Here is a 20,718-nt window from a genome sequence, read left to right as displayed (position 1 = left end):
AAAGTTTCTTACAACTGATGTCACTCAGTTTCACAAACACACATGTGTTTCATAATCAATTCCTTTTAATTTGGTTTTGCATGTAAGATGACAGATTCACAGTCATCAGTAGGTGTTATTGCAAAAGGAACTTTCTCAAACTGTGGTCTCAAGTTACATAAAAATATCTAATACATTTATTAAAACTACAATAAATAAAAAAAAATCTCTCATTCCGTACTTTGTATTACTCTTGAAAATAGAAGTTATATCAGTGTGGAAATTAATTTTATATTTTACATATATTTCATGAATTGCAAATGTTTTGAAAGACTAAAAGAAATTCTCATTACAAAAGAAATGTACTTTTTAGCTGCAGCTAAAACCAGAACTCCAACAGAGCGTTGTGTCACAGGCTGAGAGAAACACCAGATTAAAAGCGGACAATCTTAGAATGAGGCTTTTGCTTCATATTGGACCGATCACATGCTGAAGCTGAGGCAGACATGAAGTGTTTAGCTGGAGGTCAGGCTCATCTTTATCTTGGGAGTGTTTTAGATGTTTCCTTAATGCCAAATGACTCCTGACAAGAACAGATTCCAAAGGTATTGAGAAATGTAGTTCAGATTAAAAGCTTAAGTCCAAAATTGAATGAAAATCCATTCATTCTCTCCAACCAGTCAAGATGTTCCATCAACTGAATGACTCCTTGTTGAATTCAAATGTTGTCCCACGTGATCGGGCTGAGTTGCAGAGTCTGTGGAGAGTCCTGGAGATGCCTTTTGGTCCACAACAGAAAACCCCAACTCGCTTGCTGAAGCCAAAGAAAAAGGCTCGAAGGTTGAATTATGTTACTTTTTAGGACAGCAAATCAACTCTTCTGCTAAAGTTGCTTCTATACTCACTGTCTGTTGCTTTTTCCAATTTCATCAAGAAGGTGCTTCCACCTGGGTCGACCAACCAGCATCCTCGAAGAAAGCGGGCGAAATCGTTCTTCAGAAATGCTCTGAAAAAAAGTCAAGCAAGACAAATAGAACAGATTTTTCTTGTCAAGGTGCTTAACAAATGTTCATATTACTGAAAGAAAGCTACAAGTAGTTAAACTTACAGTTTAAAATGATCCATTTAGAAAACAAAGAACAAACATGTGGAAGACAGTGCTCAGGCCAGAACTTAATGATCTACATTTAAAACATTTATTTTATGGCCTAAAACTAACACCCTCTTCCTAACCTTAAACATATTCCCCACACAGTAAAACATTATGAAGGCAACATCATGCTTTTGAGAAGCTTCATCATTGAGATTGAAACTGGTCAGTTAATGGGATTAAATTCTTTGGTAAGAGACTTTGGCTCTTAGTTTGTAGTCCACACATCACAGATTTATATACTTCACCCCAACTGGTCTAACTCATTTTTATTTGCCTGTGACCTGATTGTATCAACAAATGTTTTGTTTGCGTACCATTCTTTTAAAGATATTGTAAAGATATCACAGAAGGGTGTCCAATTTGCAACCCCAACAATTTTGTATAGGATCAAATTGCAGTTCAAAAACTGTAATATGACCGTTTTTGTCGTTTGTGACACTTCCTATTATTCTTTTCTACTTTGTTTGGGAAAAATATTGCATCCATAATTGGTTTGGACACCACTGTATTAAAGTTTTTACAACTGTTATCCAAAGGTCACAGCACCCTCTTGTGGTCACTAACAAAAGTGTGTTACATCTATATTTTCATTCAACCTTTAACATTTGGTGAATCTATAATTTATAGTGAACAAACAGTCTTTAAAAGCACGAACACCTGGACCATTTTTTGAAAAATTATTCTTTAAAGTTTCATTTTGAAGTTAAGCTCTAAAAAGACCAATCTGTCAAAATGATGGTTTCTATTACACTAACGAATGAATCCTAACCTTTGCCAATGTATGTCTTAAGTCTTTGTATGTTATGTACATTGTCTGTGGCCAATTAGAGGAGCTGAAACCCACCGCTGTGTAACTCAGCTTGGATTCATTTGCACAAGGTAAAGCTTTGGACCACATGTCTTTGTCCGTAGCACTGCAGTGCCTTTTTTCTTCCCTTTGCAACCCGACCTCGAGAAGGGTCACATATACCCCCTGTTACAGGTCAAGAGCTCTGTGTCAACACGGTGTAATGTTGCAAACAAAAGTATTATCTGATTTTCTGTCTTCATACGGGCATCTCTTAGAAAAAAAATTAAATAAAATAAACATAAAGTTGCTTCTCAAAGCTTCAACACATATAAGCCAGGAGGACTAGAATAATGCTTTTGTTGAAAATAATTCAGTAAAACTAAGCAGGACTTAACCTTTCATTTAGTAACTATTTGTATCTGATAAGTACTGTTAGGGTTTCTTTTAAGCTCACTCGACCTTTGAAACAGGCCATTGTGGGGGGAAAAGAAGAAAATGATTGAAGTGTTCCCATCGGGGAATCGAACCCCGATCCCCTACAGGATGTAATGCACTGTTTGGCCACCAGCAGCAATTCGGGGGCGCTGTTTCTCCCGCTTCTATATACGGAGAATTTCGAGTGGCAGGAAGAAAAAAAGAGACGTGATGAGAAGCACTGGTGGACACAATCAATATTCTTTTACAACTCCACCAAAACTGTAAAACTTCGAAAATATAAATATAAGTTTAATTTTTGAAAATAATTTTAGTAATTTATTATTATTATATTAAATATTTTGTATTCATTTTAAGTCTCCTCAGTTTGACTCATTAACTTTACTCGTGTGAACGATGTTGACTCTGTTCAAGTTAGCTGATGAAAAAGCTAATTTAGCTTTAGTTAACAATTTGTAATTTCATTGACAGGGATATTTAACACAACATGTGATCTTTTAAAACCGAAACATTAACAGCAAGAGTAAAATTGATTATTTATCAGTCATAAAAAAACTGACAGTAATTCATTTATATTTCATTAAGAGAAAATAAGTTAAACTCATAGTTTGAGAGAAAGAAGTTTGGAGTTTTGCTGCAACTTGTTTCTCTGTGCTCCACTGCCCTCTGGTGGGAAATTTCAAAAATGCAAATTTTAAGAAGAAAAATAAATAAAAGTGTCCAACAAAAAAACTCTTAAATTCTGTTATTATCTCAAAAATAAAGTGTGCAACAGTGTGTCATGCTTACCTGAATGTTGTCCACCTGACTGACATACAGTTTCAGATTAAAGTAGTCTGGTCTGTTCTCCTCCCAAAGCTGGTTAACAAACAAACACGGACAACACTGAATAAAACATAATACTCACTTGTACATTTTCATTATTACATGCTGCGTGAAAAATATCAGAGTCAGTGCTTTAATATTGTTGTATTAATTGTGGTTTTATTGTGACAAGATCTTGGGATTCACACTCACCACAACATTTTATTATTATTAATCATATTAATCCCGATCGTCCTCTGCTTTCTACAACCCTTGAAGTTAAATTAATTAAATTATGATCCAGCTGCATTTAAAAAAAACAGGAAAAGAGAGATGGCCCTGACCTTTTGATGAAGGGCACATAGCAGCTCTGCAAACCAGTAGAATGACTGAAGCTCCCTGCAGACCCACACAAAGTACAGCCTCTGTAACCTGAAGCCCCTCCAGCCATCACTGGGTGGACCACCAGAGCAACAAAGATGGACACATTAACACTTGTGAACATTTGATGTTTGCATCAGATTTTTTTTTTATCCCAACAACTCACAGCAGAGCATGCAGTACACACGCAAATGGTGTGACACCAATTCCACCAGCAACACAAAGGCTGACATCGTAGTTGAAGACCTCCTCAGATGGACTTCCAAATGGGCCGTCAATGTAAAGCCTAATCGTAAACATGGACAGAAATACAAACAAAGTCAGCCGAGAATATTCACTAATATATGGCAAAGGAAATGTTTTAACATCTTTTTTATTTACCTTCTAAGAAGCCAGACTTTCTCATAATCGTTGAAAGGTGTCATGTTTAAAGAATCTTTAAAGTGTTTCTTTGGACTTCTGCTACATTTTCATAAATGTTTTTAACACTTGTACCTCATAGAGACAGTGTGTTGTGTCTTGTGTGCTTAAAATGAGAACTGCAGCAACTACTCAATGTAATCAATGTTGATTGCTCTTATTTATAGAAATACATCATTCAAACAGAGTGGGCAGGCCAGTAAATTGCCTACACCTCAAACCAAAGACAAGGACTACAACCTCTGCACATCTTGCACATACTATCCCAACTTAACCAACAAACACCACTAGAGGCAAGTATAATTAAATCATTTATACAATCATCTCATTGTGTGCCACTATGTGTCTCTATTTGTCTGTCAATTTGCTGTTCATACCAATAAGTGTCATGACTGGACTGACTGAGGAACAAATAATGGATCATTCCATGCTGACACAAATTATATTTCAAAACAAAACATAACATTTTGCTGATTTTTGCCTTATGTGATCAACTACAGCAACAGGATAGGTTGCACTTTTCGTTGCTCTTCTAGCTAGTTAACATATTGGCATATTCTTTGAAAAATTATTAGGAAAATTATTTTCATAATGTATCACATACAAGCCCCTCCCCCCCCACCACCACACACACACTTCTACTGTATATACATATAAACTTTCAACACACAAAGCAAAACACTTATTTTTTTTAATTTTAGTGCAATGAAATACAAAAATGTTAAAGTTAATGAGTTAATCTCTTCATTCAGCTCTTCCTGAAAGGCCACTGTGGTGCATTATATTTAATACTGGGAGAAGATTTAGGAGTTTGTATGCTGTTGCTTAGCTTTGAATGGGTATCACTGTTCCCCCCCCCTCATACTTCTGAGATCTCATCTAACTCTTTAACCAGACCCCAACAAACGATTAGAAACAGTAGGATGACTAGCCACCCACATTTCATTCTCACAGCCACTGACACTCAAAGAAACCTACTTGGGGTACGTTCTTTGTTGGACCATGGGAAGAATCTCCAAGTCCATCCTTGACTGGGGCAGTAGCTGCTGAGTGAAGCGCTCTGAGGAGGTGAAAGGAGAGGCTGTGTTTTCAACACATCCCGATTTATTGCTCTCCACTGTCTTTACAGCACGTCGTCATGGCATATTAAGGGGCCAACACAAACAAAGCAGCTTCACTTCCTGTCTTCTGGAAGGATGTAGGCCTGGGTGTGAACAGTAGCAAGTGACCCATTTTTAAATTTCAACTCAAGCATCCCTGTAACATTTAATTGTAAGGCTTTGTGACTATGTCCCTAATCAAGTTTTCTAGCAAGGCAATAAAACCTGCTAGAAAACATTGATGAGGCAAACGAAGGTTCCAACATGTGCACACGCACGCACATAAAAGGCCATTTCTCAGAAATGCATCCTCCCTAGAGAAAAGTGGAAATCAGTGGGGGTAACACAAACTAAGCTCCATCCTGTCTGCGTGTGTGTGTATGTGTGTGTGTTACTGTTAGATAGTACCAGTCCAGTCTCCCACGACTCGCAGATGGATGCCGAAAGTTTCCTTGTTCACTGTGGGACACTGTAAGGAGTAAAAGAGGAAGTTACAGTGACAATCACACCCGGTCAGATTCTGTGAAGTACAAGACAGCACACTTAAAAAAATATACAGCTGCCATGTGAGATTTAAATCTGCACACAGTCCAGAAAAAGGTATGCAGTGCAGAGCTGCAACTCTTTTCATTAGATTTAACAATGCACATGAGCGCACAGTCACAGCCCTATTGTTGGCAGACAGCATTACCAGCCTCAGGGGTCTGTCTGCTCTCTGTCAGAGGGAGTCTCTAACCCCCTGCTCAAACACCAAACACCCTGCCGCACCAATCCAGGTATTCATATTCACCGAGCCTTTTCACATTTTGTCATTTTAGAAAACCTACAAAACCTACTATGTATTTTAGTGGGATTTTATGTGGTATGTTCCATCTAAACATCAAAATCTTTGTCAAATCTTTTAGCAAAATCGATCCAGCTCAGCCATTTTCAATCTTTGTCACCAATTCTTAATTTGATTTAGATCTAAACTTTGATTTCGTTGCAGCTCTTCCTCTATTGTTTCTTACTGAAAGGTGAACTCTGGACCTCTTGACCACCTTGTCTGGCTCTGTTTTGGCAGGTTTGCAGCTGTACCATACTTTGATTATGAGATGGTGGTTTGAACAGTATTCCATCTGGTCTATTTGCTCTATTTTATCAAAATCTCAATAAGATACGTGGAGGTTTATGGTTATAAAGTGACACAGTGTGAAAAGGTTCAAGGGGAATGAAGTTAAGCACTTTGAGTGTAAACACAGAAACCATCAGTCTAACAGTGAGTTTGTATCAGTGTGTGCGTATGCATGAAGCTATGTCTTTATCCTGAACTTATGTTATGTTTTTCTTGCAATGCAGAGCAAATCTTAAATATCAACAAACAGAGTGAAACATAATATTCCTGAGCAACCCTGCTCCCAATCGAGAGTCACAGCTCAATAAGGCGGGCGGGACTATGGCTGAGACCAAAATGCCTGTTCTTTGTGAAGAAACGGAAAGATTAGGTACCTGTGAAAACAAGATCTATGCAGACATGTCTGTGGGCTGCTGTCACGAGTGAGGAATGCATCAGGGTTAGTTGGTCTTACCTTTGTCAGTGTGAAGGGGTGGTTCTCAAATGAAGATACACTTGGACAGTTAAGAACAATGTACTGGAAAAAAGAGTAGGATAAAGATATAACAAAGAGGGAGCTGGTGAAATGTAAGATCAGGATGGGAGATGCAAAGATAATACATAAGATTGTTACACAGTAACAATTAAGAGAAATGATTGAATGAAACAAATGGAAATATATCTGAGAAGCAATAAAAGTAAACGTCTAGTCTCACCTGTCCTGGTCGAGCTTTGAAGTCCTTCTTCAGCATGCGCAATTCTATCACATCACAAGGATGCCTGATTACGGTCACTATAGTAACAGGGGCACTACTTCGGATGCAGCGGTATAAACGTTCAACGCAGTAGAGACAGAGGGGACCAGACACCCAGAGCCAAGTCTATACACAAAAACACACACATATAATGACTCTTTACTGCAGGCAAGTACAACATTATTAAGAAATGAAACTAAACTTGTATTAAACATTTTTCTTTCTCATTTTAATAACACTGTATTACAACCGATGATATAAATTTAGATTTTCTACTACCTCACTGTCTGCAACATACTTATTATGATACATAACCCCAATAACAGATGGGGGATGGATATTTTGAATTCCCTATAACAGGATTCTCCAGAGTAGCTAGCAGCTATAAGTATCTTCCCTGCACTCTACACACTCGCTTTTAGCTCACCACTAAAAGTTGAGCCAGTCAGTGCTATTTCCAAACCAAACTTATAAAAACTTAAAAAGGTGGATTCCAGTTGTTGTATTAAGCCGAATTTTGGTCATAAAATGCCAAGTGAGAAGAGTTTTGAGACTATCCACAAAATTCAAATTAAACTTCAAAATATTGCTAATGTGACTAAATAACTAAATGGCAGGCATAAAATATCGATACGTAACCTTCATCCCGACTATGTTTGCATCCTATTTAATGAACTTCAACTATTTGTTTCCTTTATATCTGTCCCTGTTGTTTTACGTAGTTTCTCCTTGTTAAAGGTAGACATTATAGTTTCAAACAAGGTGAATGGTCATGAAATAACTAAGTACCATACAAAGTGCTTCTCTGTTGAGTTACCTAACATAGTAATTGCTCACAGCTTAAGTAAAGCCAGGGGAGTACATTCAACTTTACAGGGGATTTTATGGCACCAGTACGCTGCCTAGCAACCACAGGCAAACACATAATCACACACACAAACAGGCGTTGATGTACAGAGCTCCTCCCCGGCCCCCTCACACCTCTAATAAATGGGACCAGCACCCTCCAACTCTCAGAAAGCATGCAGAGCTCCCAAGTATTTACACACAGACACGCACAGACCTGGGGGTAATGAGGTTCAAAATGAGCATCCGCTTTACATCTGCTATCATCATCTTCTAGCTGTTCCAGATCATCGACATATTGCTCTGTGCTGCTCTGATTGGGCCTGAGGCAGCCAGGTGGGTGGGCCTCGATGTTGGTCTGATACTTCAGTACTCCGCTGGTGTCAGGCAGAGAAGAGCATAGATGATATTTGGTTCACTAAGACAAAAAAGACACTACATAACAGAGGGAAAAAACACAGACAGCGTCCTCCTAAAGGATTCATAGCTCTTCAGCTTTTGCACAATTTGCTATAAACTACAATTGTGAGAGACCAATAAAAAGTAGCACATAAATATGAAGTGGAGAAATAATATTTGATACGAAAATTGTAATATGCCTACATATTCAGTCTCCTATTGTATAATTTGTAGAGCCATTTCAGTTAAAGTTGCGTGATGGGATATGTCTCTACTAGACAGATTTGAACTTTAACTGGGCCATTCTGAAACTGGAAAATGTTCTTTATCTAAATCAGTGGTTCACACATTTGAAGTGTTTCCCTGACACAACATATTCCCCCAGCTTGTCTGTTGGACAGCTGTATCTTAGTAGGCTTATAGTTGTGCAATTTCACTGTTCAAGTGATGAATTGAACGGTGCTCTGTGAAATATTCAAAGGGATATTGTTTTATCTCTCCTTTAGATTTCTCCAAAACATTACTTCTGACCTGTTTGCTGTGTTCCTTGAACTTTATGATGTTGTTTGTTCACTCTTGTTCTCTAACAATCCTCTACAGGCCTTCACAGAACTGCTGGATTTATAATGAGATTAAATTAAGCACAAGTTAACTTTTCTGCATTGTGACTGTGTATGTTTTTATTTATGACTACCAGAGTAAAGTGGGAGTGAATACAACTGTATGCCATGTATTAATATTTATAGTAAATACTTTAGGTTTGTGTTGATAATATAGAATAATTTCAAAAGTGAAAGTGGTATGAATACTTTTGCAAGATACAATGAATGAGAAATTAAGAACAAATATTGACTCCTCAAATGTGTTAAAAAAATTATCAAAACAATGAAGAAGACAAGGCACAAAATTCAAAAGGTATAGTCTGGATATCATGGAAATTTTAAATAAACAGCCTTAAAAAATGACTTCAAATGAAAACTCCAGGTATTTTATTCAGAAAAAAAAAATAATAATAATAATAACGGAATTCAAATAAAATAAGACAAAAGCTACAACATGACTGTCAGTTAGGTTTAAGCTGTTACAGGCTGTCTAAAAATATTTGTTGGCATTTTTGTCTTCTAGAGCAGAAATAAAACTGTTCCAACATTGTGGAAAAAAATCTCAAATAATAAGAGAACAGAAACGGAAACTCTCATTCTTTCAGTGCTGCTTACCCGACCATGTGCATCATCAGAATGATGTAGAAGATAATGAAGAGGTTGTGTGTGTACCAGAAGATCTCATAGTTGGACATCCTGAAAAAGCAAAGTAACAACAAAAATCAAAATTTTTACTTGAGCATTCTCTGATTTATCGGTGTTGTACTAACAAAATACAGATTTTACTAAACCTGTACAGGAATCAAAGATACCTCATTATCTCATATCTCATTATCAAGTTCTAACATAAAATATTAACATTTTACATAAAATAAGTGAATCCTTCTATATATTTCTTTTTTTTACCAGGGTTTAAGAAATACACTGGTTGAATTTGACTATTACTGAAACAATTTACAAAGATTCAGATCAACTTTGATGCTATCCACAAGAAAAAGAAGAGATTCTTCAAATCAAACAGATGTCTGTAAATAAGTTAGAAGTTTTCCCAAGTGAGCTTTTTGTCAGATCGTTTTGTCTCACAAAAGGAGATTGCCCTAAAGTCTAAAGTATAAAGCAAAAATGTTCAAAAGAATCTGACTAAAAAGGTAAATATAAATCTTGGGGTTTTAACCCACAATCTTGAGATTTTATACTGAAGAACATCTTAATATAAAGCCATTTATAAACACATGTGGTTTTTAATACTACAAAATGCAAAAATAAATCCTTATCACATCACTCTCTTCAGTGTGCAGCAGTCATCAACCCAACACTCCAACCAGTTTGCCAAACTCTTATCTACAGCCTTGGATAGTCTGGAAAAGTCCCTTATTGTCTATGCACTTACTGAAATGAGCAGGAAGCACCACAAACACACATTCACACAGTGTCCTCCTCACACAAACAGAATGACCCACAGTGACCAGAGTAATGACAGGGCAGTGGAGTCCATTAGCATGTCAGCATGTCCAGCAGACATAATTAACTTTCAGACAAAATAAAACTGATTTGCACTTGTAGAGGTGCATCGAGAAATCATCAGATCTTCAGAATCAGATCATTTTGTTTTTGTCTGGCCTCATCGTTGGTAACACAGTGTTCTGTCGGACTGATAGGAACATTTTTACTTTAACTTGGTTTGATCTGCTGATGTTGGCTACAGTTAAATCAGAAACTTTCATAAAACTCTCTGATCATTGTATCCCTAATAATTTGACCCAGACATAATTAAATAGCTTGTTTGCATTTTGAATTTTCAAAACACTTGCATTCCTCTTCTTTTGGAACACAAGAATCATCTCTGATAATTACAGAAATTATTATTTAGTTCAGCATACCGAACGCAGTAGGAGGAGGATATGAGCATCAGAAGGAGGATAAGGACCAGCAGGACACCAGTGACGCCTGGGACTGAATGGAACCATCATGTTGTACAGAGGAGACAAAACAAACAACGTTAACATCCTGCCATCTGTAACAAGAATTGTCTTGTTTGCTTTGGCTAGCTTTATATGCTAAAGCAAACAATTATCTGATTGCTAACATGAATCTAAATGTGATGGTAGCGTAACAGTTTTATTCAGTTGCATTTAGGATATCCTGTTGATATTTCTATCGCAGACTTTTACATTAAGTCTCTCAACAACATTAAGTTTTATTAGCCAAAGTCTTATTTGAATCCTAACGTTTTTAGCATTGATTCTCCTACAGCCTTAATTCTTTAATTAAAATTCTCAAGTACAAAACTATTCATACCCCTTACAGTTTTAGGCTTAAATTAATCTTTTAATTTTACAGACTCATTTATTTTAACCAGAAGTAATGTTGACATTGACCTTTAGTTGTAATTTAGCAATGGCAGCGAACGAACGAAACCATTCTGTCTGTTTTGGCAAAGCTAACAATTATTGAGCAACTAAAGTCAGAGCAAGAGGAATGTATAAGACATTTTATAGAAGAAGTATTTTATTTCTTCTCGCAAGGATGTCGTTTGGATATGTTTGGGCACAGAAAGTTACCCAAGAACATGGTAAAATCATATAATAAAACTACATAAGAATAAAAGAGAAACACAGAAAGTAGAAGAGAGAGACAAAAGCACCTTGACACTGGATGGTAAACTTTAAAAGAAAGAGTTGTTCTTCTTACTTGTTGTTAAAATGATCCACTTGGGGTCCTGGGAATAAAACAAAAAAGAAAAAGGTCTGTAGTCTTCATCATTCTGTTATCTACATTAATGCTTGTGCTATCCACCTTGAATTACAACAGAGCAACATCAGCACTTTGAGGAGAAAACAGTCTGCAGACTTTATTCCAGAAATCAATGTCAGAGTTAAATTTCTTTCTCTGTGTGCAAGTTAAACTAGGTAGACTTCAAGTAAAACAATAAAGACAACATCAAATTGGCTTTGATAAACATATAGTAAGTAAATTAGATTTAAATAGAGGGTGAAGCTTTAATTCACCAATTTCAATTTCAATTTACTTGGAAATATTCATTACCTAATTAATAGAAATAATATTTTTTATATTATTTTTTCATAAGATTTACCACCCTTAAATTGAGTAAAACGTTGTGTAGCATTATCTTGATTCATTGATCACATATGTAAATGTCATGCTGAGGCACATCTGTTTTCAGATTTAATGATGCAACGCATGTAAGTGGAGATGCATGATGAGTAAATCACATGATTTACACTAGACTAGCAATTTTTGGGGGGTATTTTTTTTCCCTCTAATATTTCCAGTGCTGGAACTAGGGCCAAATCTGTCAAAGGAGGTTAAAAATCTACCCCAAAAATTGCAGCTAGAAGATTTTGTGTCTTCAGATCGCAGCAGCACTCCTGCACAAAAAGAATCTAATCTGTATCAGGAGCGTAATCTACCTGATTGGGCCCAGTTTTCTCACCTCATGAGGGAAACACAGAAAAACAGCGTAAGTGGATAAAAAAGTTTGGAAATGTTACGTTTCCAGAGAAAAAATGTTCAGGAACCAGAAGTTCTTTTTTGTCGTTCTGAAAAATACTGGCAGTAAAATCTTTAACTATCTCACATCACAGTAAATTAGAGAGATTTTTTTTTTTCCCGAAAGACCGAGTTGGACACAGCTGTTATCTATTTTCAAATGATGACGTAGAAAAAACTCTGATGTGCTCTGATATAAACCACACACTACATTTTGATAAATGGATTTATTGTTAGGACTATATACAGTATCTAGAAGATAGAATAAAATACATTTTGATTTTACCTACAGCCCGTAAAAGAGAAATTGACATCACCCAGGAATTGATATCAACATGTAAAAAATAGTGTTTGCTAATTGCTTAACAAATGTCCTATTGCAGCATCTACACATTTAAGTAACTCTACCTCTCCTCTGTAGCGAGCCAAGTTGAGAGCAGGAAAGTCATCTGAGTACCTCGAACTGAAGTTGACCACATTTACCATGTGGGCCGAAACGTGCACAACTGCAGATGAAGAGAAAGTATAAAAAATAAAACACATTTTAGTGATAGGACCAAGTTGCACATGTAGGATTTTTTTCCCCTCTTCAAAACTCAATTAAAGAACTGCTAGAGGTCCATTCAGCAAAAAGGCAGAGCAGCTTAAACACACACTTCTTCCTGACATCACAGGCTAAGTACGCAGCCATTGAACAGCTGATGGAATTAGAGACTGTAGTCATGACACACAAGGGCCCTTTTCCTCTCCCATATATCCTCTCCCACTGCCACTGCCTTCCACCCCCTCTTTCTGTCTGTTCTCACAGTTCGTCTCTCCTCCATCCTGCTGACTCTCTGTCCACAGTGTCATTTGTCAACTGAGAATACAGAGCTTATGTGAATGTGTGTGTTATTATAATAAGTGAAGAGGTGTATGGTTTTGATTGAGGGAAAAGCTTACAGATGATGTAACAGCAACAAAAAAAAGAAAGGAGAAAACAAATTAACTTTTTTGAAGCATCAATTGTTAGCTGGAGGTCAAAGGTCAATTATCCAGACAGAAACATTCAGTACTGCACAACTCGCGTCAGTCATTTACTGACTTCAAATTTGGGCTGCATGATAGCAGGGAACATGTAATTGTGATCCTTTTGCTGAATATTTCCATGATGACGTCAAATCTTAATTACCAGTATTTCTGTGGCTCTTTTCTTTCTTTACTTTCTTGTCCTCACCACTCTTTGTGCGCTTTAGCATCAACCACCACTAAAAAATAAATAGGACTCCAACCAACAGACTAAATATACTATTTTGTTAACTTGATATATTGTACAGCTCTGCTTCTCACTGTGGTATTAATATTTTTGATAATTAAATAAATTGCTATGAATATCACTTTTAAATGTTGTGATTGAAGTGAAATTCCCCTTTTCAAGTATGCTTATGACGTAAGAATAAGTCGTAACATTCAAAGACCCTGTAATGGTACTTTGCTCAAATTTATACACCTGAACTAGAAATTCATTTTCATTTTTCTTATGTTGAGAAATAAAAGTTACTGATTGCATCAATTCAGTGTCCTACATCTACATCACGTGTTATGAGATAGATAATCTTTGAAAAGATCGAGCTCCTGCACCTCCTCCAAGTGCTACTATTTCCATCTGAAGGAATGCACCACTCCCAATCACAATCAATCAGAGCTATGAGTTAGGTCTTAGCGCTGTCAATCAAACTTGTGTACCAGCTGCTAAATGTGCAACTGGTGCAGAAACAACTCACCATTACAGCAAAACTGTTTATCTACCATCATGCTAACTAGTCTGAGTATTCATGGCAAGCTCTACTGTCAGAAAGCGTAGCAGAGAACAAGAGGGGGAGAGGTGGAGCAGCACCTACATGAGAATGTTTGACAGAACTAAGACCCTCCTCCTGGCTCTGATTGGTTGTTAGCACTGGAAGCACTTGGAGAGGACAGAGGAGCATTTTTTTTCTCACAAACTATCTGTCTCATACTGTCATGACATGATGACAATTTTAACAAATATGTTAAAAATATTTTTTATAACAGTTGCATACTGCATCTTTGAGGAAGAGCATCTTTCTAAATTTAGTCAGGTTTAAGAAATTTGCTGTACTTTTCACTATGACTCCAAAGAACTGTGTCAGCTTTGGGTTGAACCCTATAAACTGCTCTCCTTCATAAATCAAGCTCCCCATGTTTACTTCCAGTTTGGTGACGGCGGGTCACTCCACCCAGCCGCTTGCCGAAATCGATTTAAGCTTGAGTAAGCATGAAGAATGTACAAGCCACACGTAACTTTTCGACTTCACAATTCCAACATAAAGCCTATAAAGTGGGTGAATGGGTTTAAAAGTTCTGCCTTTTTTACCCATCAGACTGCATCTGCAAAGGACGTGCATATGCAAAACACTCTAGAGGCTACATGTTGGAGAATAAGGTCTGATTCTGATTAAAATATTTCTCACATGAATCACCCGCTTTCAGGGAAGTGTAATACATCATGTTGGAGGCGAGAATGAAGTTTGTTCACCTCTGAGTAATTATGTCCATTTCACTATTAAAATGTTTTTTGACATGTTTTTAGTTCCTTATGCCAGGTTTATGTTTTTAATCTAATAATGTAAGCAGCTATTATCCAATGCCAGAGTAGAAATTTTGCCTTTATTAACTCAATTATCCTTAAGTTATAAATTCTCTTACAGTTATGAAGAGTTGTGCCATATACATTATATTTTGCAGAGGAAGAATTCTGCTGCCTTGATAACAATGATCTACCAAAATCAAAGAGTCTTCAGTCAACAGATGTTTAAACAAAATCAAGACAGCAGAGAAAACCCTCACAGCAGGGAGCTTTAAATACAGAATGCTCCATTTAGTCGCTATTTATGTCTAAGATCTAGATAAATTAATGCCAGCCAGCTTCTCAAAAAAAAAAAAGAAAAACCCTGCAGCAAAACATGGATGAGTCAGAGGAAGAAGTCTGAAAAACCTGCGTCCTGGTAAATGCACAGCTGTCTGAGGCTCACACAATGTCATAAGTGCAGAGAAAAAATATCAACATGGGCTGATGAAACAGGCAAAATAATCTCCCAGATGGTTTACCAGGAATGCAAAACCAGTATGGATCAATTTATCCACACTTTACATACGCACAGAGTGTAGCAGGGATGCATTAAGGAATGAAGGAAAGCTCACTGGGGTGAGAAAGAGTGGGCTTTTTACCTGAGAAGAGGCAGACAGCGATGCCACACGCAACATGAAAGGTCTTGCTCTTGTCCAGCAGCCGGCGCGTTTTCCTGCTGGATACCTGCATAATTATGCAATACAGACAAAAAATCACTGTGGAAAGAAAACAGGACTGTGCAAGGATTAGGCCCAGAACTAATATTTACCAGGAAATTTGTTGTGCTTTAGAAACCAAATGCAATTTTAGTTTTGAATTTGATCCCCTTGTGACTGGAATCATTCATCTCCTGCGTGAGTCTTACCACGTGCGTTCCGCGTATGAAGGTGAGCACAGAGCGGCACATGGTCAGCAGCACCAAACTGCAGTTCAGGTTGAGCACAGAGGCAGATGCTCGACTGATGCACACTCCGACCTCAGGGAGACACACACAAGGGATCACGGTCAGACAAACAGGGCTTATGTAATTAAGGGCAACTGAGAGCCTGAGGCAACACAGAGGTTTACAGCAAACCACCTTTGTCTTTCACAAAGTGGAGGTCTGAGCCCACTAATAATTAGGTTGTGAATCAGCTGAGACCATGCTGGTATAAATCAGTAACTCCAGGACTAATACACAAGGCAGGAGGTTTAGTGGCAAGTCCAAGATTGTCTCATAAAGACAGAAATTACAGAAATTAGATTTTTTTTGTTGTTCCACCATCAGATTGTAAACACAAACTGACATTTTACTGTGTGTTGTGTACCAACACAATGTAGTGATGCAAATATACATCGTTTTTTTTTTTAGAAATAAAACTCAATGTGCATTTGTATTAGGTTTCCCTGAGTCAATACTTAGCATCTTTTACAAAGATCAGTTTTGTTTGTCTATTTTTCTTTGCAAAAATAGCTTCTATGAAGATTTTGGCAAACAATGACATATTCTGAATTAGGCTTTGACTTAATAGACACGCCACTGTTGCTCTAGCTGTACATTTAGGGTTGTTGTCCTGCAGACGCATAAGCTTTTTTTCCAACTCTTTCCTGAAGGCCAGCTTTAGAGAGTATGCAACTAATAATTGTCATTTCATCAGATTCCCACAGCTGTGTATCTCTGCAGCTCCTCCAGAGTTACCATTACATTACTCAGACTTGTTTCTGAGTAATGCCCCCTTGGTCAGCCTGTCAGTTTAGGTGGAAGGACACGTCTTAGTATATTTACAATTGTGCCATACTCCTCCCATTTTTAGATGATAGATTGAGCAGTGCTCTAAGAGACGCTCCGGGGTTGGCATTTTATTAACGTACAACTGCTCTAAACATCACAACTACAGCATTGGGTGTACTGATGATGTTTGTCCTTCACAGAACAGCTGCATTTGTAACGATATGAAACTACACACAAGAGAAGGTTGAGCTCTGAAGGCAACTGGTGAACTTGATTTTATTTTCAATACATCTGCCAACGCAAATGCACGCCAAGATGTTGAACAAAGAAAAACATTTTTCTTCCAGCTTGTAATTACACCCTACTTTGTGTTTGGGCATCACAAGACAAATCCAAATAAAATACAAGGGGTAAACATAATTTTGCAGGGCCAAGCATGAAGATTTTACGGTAACTTATCTATTTTTTGGAGGTTAAGTGAGGTGCAACATCTCAGAACACCAACACGTGACGCAGGGAAACACAGCTGGAGTAATGTGTGAGCAAGACGGATAATCTAACTAAATACGTCTCAGTCTGTAGCTCAATAATCAAATTAAAGTCAGAAATGCTGAGCGCACTCTAGCATCTCATAAACTCAGCACATTTGTTGGGAGCTTTGTGCTCTGCGTGTGCTGCCACTTCTGGTTAACTCTGACTTTACTGAAGAGTGTGTAGAGAACAAGATGAAGCTGTGAAGATCAAAGAAAACAAGAAAGCGAGACTGGAATCCATCCTGTGAAGATGTTCTGGTCTAAGACATTCAACAAAGTCAAGGAAATTTGCTTAAAAAAAAAAGCAGGCACAACCAGAGCTTTAATCTGCAGTCTATCGAGAAAAAGTTTGATGGTAAAGAAAAGGACATGTCAGACATGAGGAATCAGAATTGTCTGCACAGCTGACTGAAGTCAGTGTTGAAATGTAAGAATGATGCGGAGAACAGAGCATTGCTTGAACCTAAATATAACTTAAGGATAACCTCAGCAAACTCTATTTTGATCCTTTAATTCTTAAAAACTTCATACGCACACACACAAACAGATGCACACCCACGATCTCTCTGCAGAGCCTCTTAAAGAAAGGCAGCTGATGTCAAAAACCACCAGATGGAGATCTGATACCCTCCTTTCTGACACCCCATACAGTCCTGCCTAGCAGGTGAACAAGATAAGAGGCTATTTGAAGTATTATTGCTCTGGAAACACATCGCACTCGCACTCGTGCACATAAAGATAGACATAAACTTAAGCCCTCCGGTGAGGCATTCGGTGGAACAAGTGGCGTGCCCACACTTGCCCCTTTTCTCCCCTTTTGCCTCCCACTGTACAGGCAGTGCAATAGTTCACACATGCTGTCTGCTGCCATTTCTCATTGCCTCTTGTTGCTCTGAGGAAACGCATTTTACCCTGTGTAGGTTTTCTGCAACTTTGCTGCCTTTCTGATGGTTTGAAAACTGACTTTTACAAATACGGTGTATTTACTGTTTCTCTTTAGCAACATTGCCCTTTCATAGGATCCAGTCTTAGTGCAAATATTACTGTATGTAAAATACATGTAAAAATGAAATCGTTAATTCAGTTCTTATTTTATGAGAAATAATTGGATGCAAACTAAAGTCACACTAGGTACATAAAGGATTTATCTGTAAGTAGTTCCAAACCCTTCCACACAGCATGATTTAACAACACTTTGAGATGCACAGTGCTGGTTTTTCCCTAAACGTAAAGTTTTGCCTGTATACCAAATTTGGTCTCATCAGACCAGAACAACTTCTTCCAGATGTTTACCGTGTCTCCATTTGATAACTTTTTAGTTTCTCGTTGTTTACAAAGGACAGACTTACAGTGCACCACTAACTGTCGTCCTGTCAACAGATTTTTCCCCCCAGAGCTTTAATCCCTGCAGCTCCTCCAGAGTAATCACGGAGGTCCTGACTGCTTCTCTGAATAATGTTCACCTTGGTCAGTTTGTCAGTTGAGGTGGAAAGCCACATTTTTGGCTGGTTGGCAGTTGTGCCATTCTACAACAAAAGATGTTGAAACCTTGGGATATATTTTTATTTTGTAATCGTGCTTTATAATTCTGAAAACCATTTATTTTCTTTCCATCAAATAAGGTCCTAATAAAATGTATTACAGTTTGTGATTGTAAAATAACCAAATGTGGACAAGTTAAAGGCAGATGAACATCTTTGCAAGTCACTGTATGTGCAAAATTGAACCAGGAGACAAAAGCAACTTTTTTACATAAATTTATATCTGGATCTCTTAAAATAACTTTTTAAGGGTCTATTTTTCTATATTCTTTGTTGCTATTATGAAAACTAAACCAAAGATCATCTATCATATTAAACCGAAATGGCACACAGAGAAAGCATGGAGATCAGAAGTCACCTCACCATTGAGCATTTCGGTCTGTCAAAAGGAAATCAACCACAAAAGGCCTTTGCATTTCATGCAGCCTCCACATCATCACACTCACATCTTTCTGTCTAAATGCTTGCATCTTCTCCGTTGTAGTCCACACTTCTATAATTCAGCTAGGTGGGCTTAGTTTAAATAACTGTAATGACTCGTTTCAAAAATCTTTCAAAAATCTTGTTATTCAATAAAAGCTCTCTCCATTGCTTGGTAGTTGCAGTGGTCCACCACAAGCACAAATATGCATACTTCTGTAGCGAAAAAGAAAATAATTTTAGTTGCCGAATTAGTTTTTAAAATATTTGATGAACTTTTAAAAAGATCACTTTTAAAATCTTATGTACTACCACAATATGTCAGAAGCATAAAACAGTACGTTTCTCACCCCCAGCATCTTGTAGAGGTAGTGGTACTGCTGCCCTGTTGAGAACAGCAGGAAAGTGTTCAGGAACAACCAGGTGTTTGCTCCCAGCCACAGCATCTGGGCACACACAGAAACATACTGTATAGATTACAATTAACATAGAGTTTATATTTACAGTAATCTAAAATTCACTTTCAGAAAGAAAATTGTGATGGCAAAGGTTCTTAAAAATGACTCGTCCTTCCTTTTTACCTTATTGATGCTCTACATTTATGTGACAAGTTAAGGACACATGATTAACAACAATCTCTATGGTTTGTCCACCAGCTGGGCATTCTTTAAAAAAACATGAAACGCATCTAAAAGTGAACATCAGCCATGTAAATCAAAAGACAAGCAGAAGAACAGACATAGACATGAACCAAGGGGGGTTTGTTTAAAAATTTGTCCCAAAGGTTCCCCCACCAGGACCAAGTGCTTCCCTCCCTCGTTGGCGACCCAGCTCCGCAGCGACACAGCCATGGTGCCTTCAGGGTCTCCGCCGCTGCCTGCTGGAGCTGCCCCAGGTTTCCACAAACGCTCCGGTCCGGTCAAGAGGTCGGAGTTCGGTCCTCCCTGCAGCTCTGTCTGTGTCTGTCTAACCGGTGTCTGCTCCGATACGTACAGACCGTACTCCCCCTCCCTGCTCTGAACGCGTTTTGACTTTTCATCCCCCCCCTCTCTAAAAAAAACTTCCAGCGGCTGAAACCCCACACTACCGCCTCTGTACTTGCATCACAACCTCAGTTTATCTTTCTGCACGACTGACGTACAGAAGCCTGATCAATAAAGATTAGAAAATTAAAATGACAAACTACTAAATTCAGAAGCTGACAAAGTTAATCAGCAGGCAGAACAATGAACATCGCTTCATTGCTCCTCGCCTTTTCTTTCCGCCACGAGAGGGAGCCACAGACCAAAATGTCTAAGTGAAGCCTTTTTTTTTTTTTTAGGTTTAGTTAAAAGTGGCTTGTGCGTTGTGTTTCGTTTTTGTTAATGTTTTCATTGTTAAATATACCTACTTAATTTCAAACACACATTATTAACGGAGGGCCCATGTTCGGGACCTCCAATGAGCAGGGCCCCTTACTGGTTGGGGACACCGGGGAGTTTCCTACTATGTGGTAAATCCGCTTCTGCCTGTTGGTAACTTAAAAAGTAACGCATTGAGTGGATGAGATACAGAGACAACACTATGGATAACAATTGCTATTGCATCATAAATCAGAACGCAATAAAGATATTTATT

General features: G+C 37.8%; 1 protein-coding gene across 1 annotated transcript; it reads right to left on the bottom strand.

Annotated features, from left to right (window-relative positions):
• Positions 1–47: 47 nt before the first annotated feature.
• On the bottom strand, positions 48–20,194 carry nox4 (NADPH oxidase 4). The gene is made up of 18 exons (XM_005803408.2): positions 19,896–20,194; positions 19,452–19,547; positions 15,762–15,872; positions 15,496–15,580; positions 12,676–12,773; positions 11,449–11,476; positions 10,638–10,710; positions 9,373–9,453; positions 7,974–8,133; positions 6,872–7,036; positions 6,631–6,693; positions 5,471–5,531; positions 4,941–5,022; positions 3,709–3,828; positions 3,506–3,614; positions 3,147–3,215; positions 885–985; positions 48–793 (listed from the first exon to the last, which is right to left on the bottom strand). Exons 1-18 carry the CDS (start codon positions 19,950–19,952, stop codon positions 673–675), a joined length of 1,680 nt encoding a protein of 559 aa, XP_005803465.1. The 5' UTR covers positions 19,953–20,194; the 3' UTR covers positions 48–672.
• Between the last annotated feature and the right edge of the window lie 524 nt (positions 20,195–20,718).

This window comes from Xiphophorus maculatus, chromosome 18, assembly GCF_002775205.1.
Source record: "Xiphophorus maculatus strain JP 163 A chromosome 18, X_maculatus-5.0-male, whole genome shotgun sequence".
Classification (NCBI taxonomy): domain Eukaryota; kingdom Metazoa; phylum Chordata; class Actinopteri; order Cyprinodontiformes; family Poeciliidae; genus Xiphophorus; species Xiphophorus maculatus.
Note: the sequence above shows the minus strand (reverse complement) of the source record. Positions and strands in the feature narration are given on the sequence as shown.

Bases quoted from the DNA above. Each gene is read 5' to 3' on its own strand.
- nox4 (XM_005803408.2), bottom strand. From the start codon at position 19,952: ATGGCTGTGTCGCTGCGGAGCTGGGTCGCCAACGAGGGAGGGAAGCAC. The intron at 6,694-6,871 runs GTGAGACTAGAC...TCTTTTTTCCAG, and splicing joins TCAAAGCTCGACCAGGACAG to TACATTGTTCTTAACTGTCC. The intron at 3,829-4,940 runs GTAGGTTTCTTT...GTTTACGATTAG, and splicing joins CAACAAAGAACGTACCCCAA to GCTTTACATTGACGGCCCAT.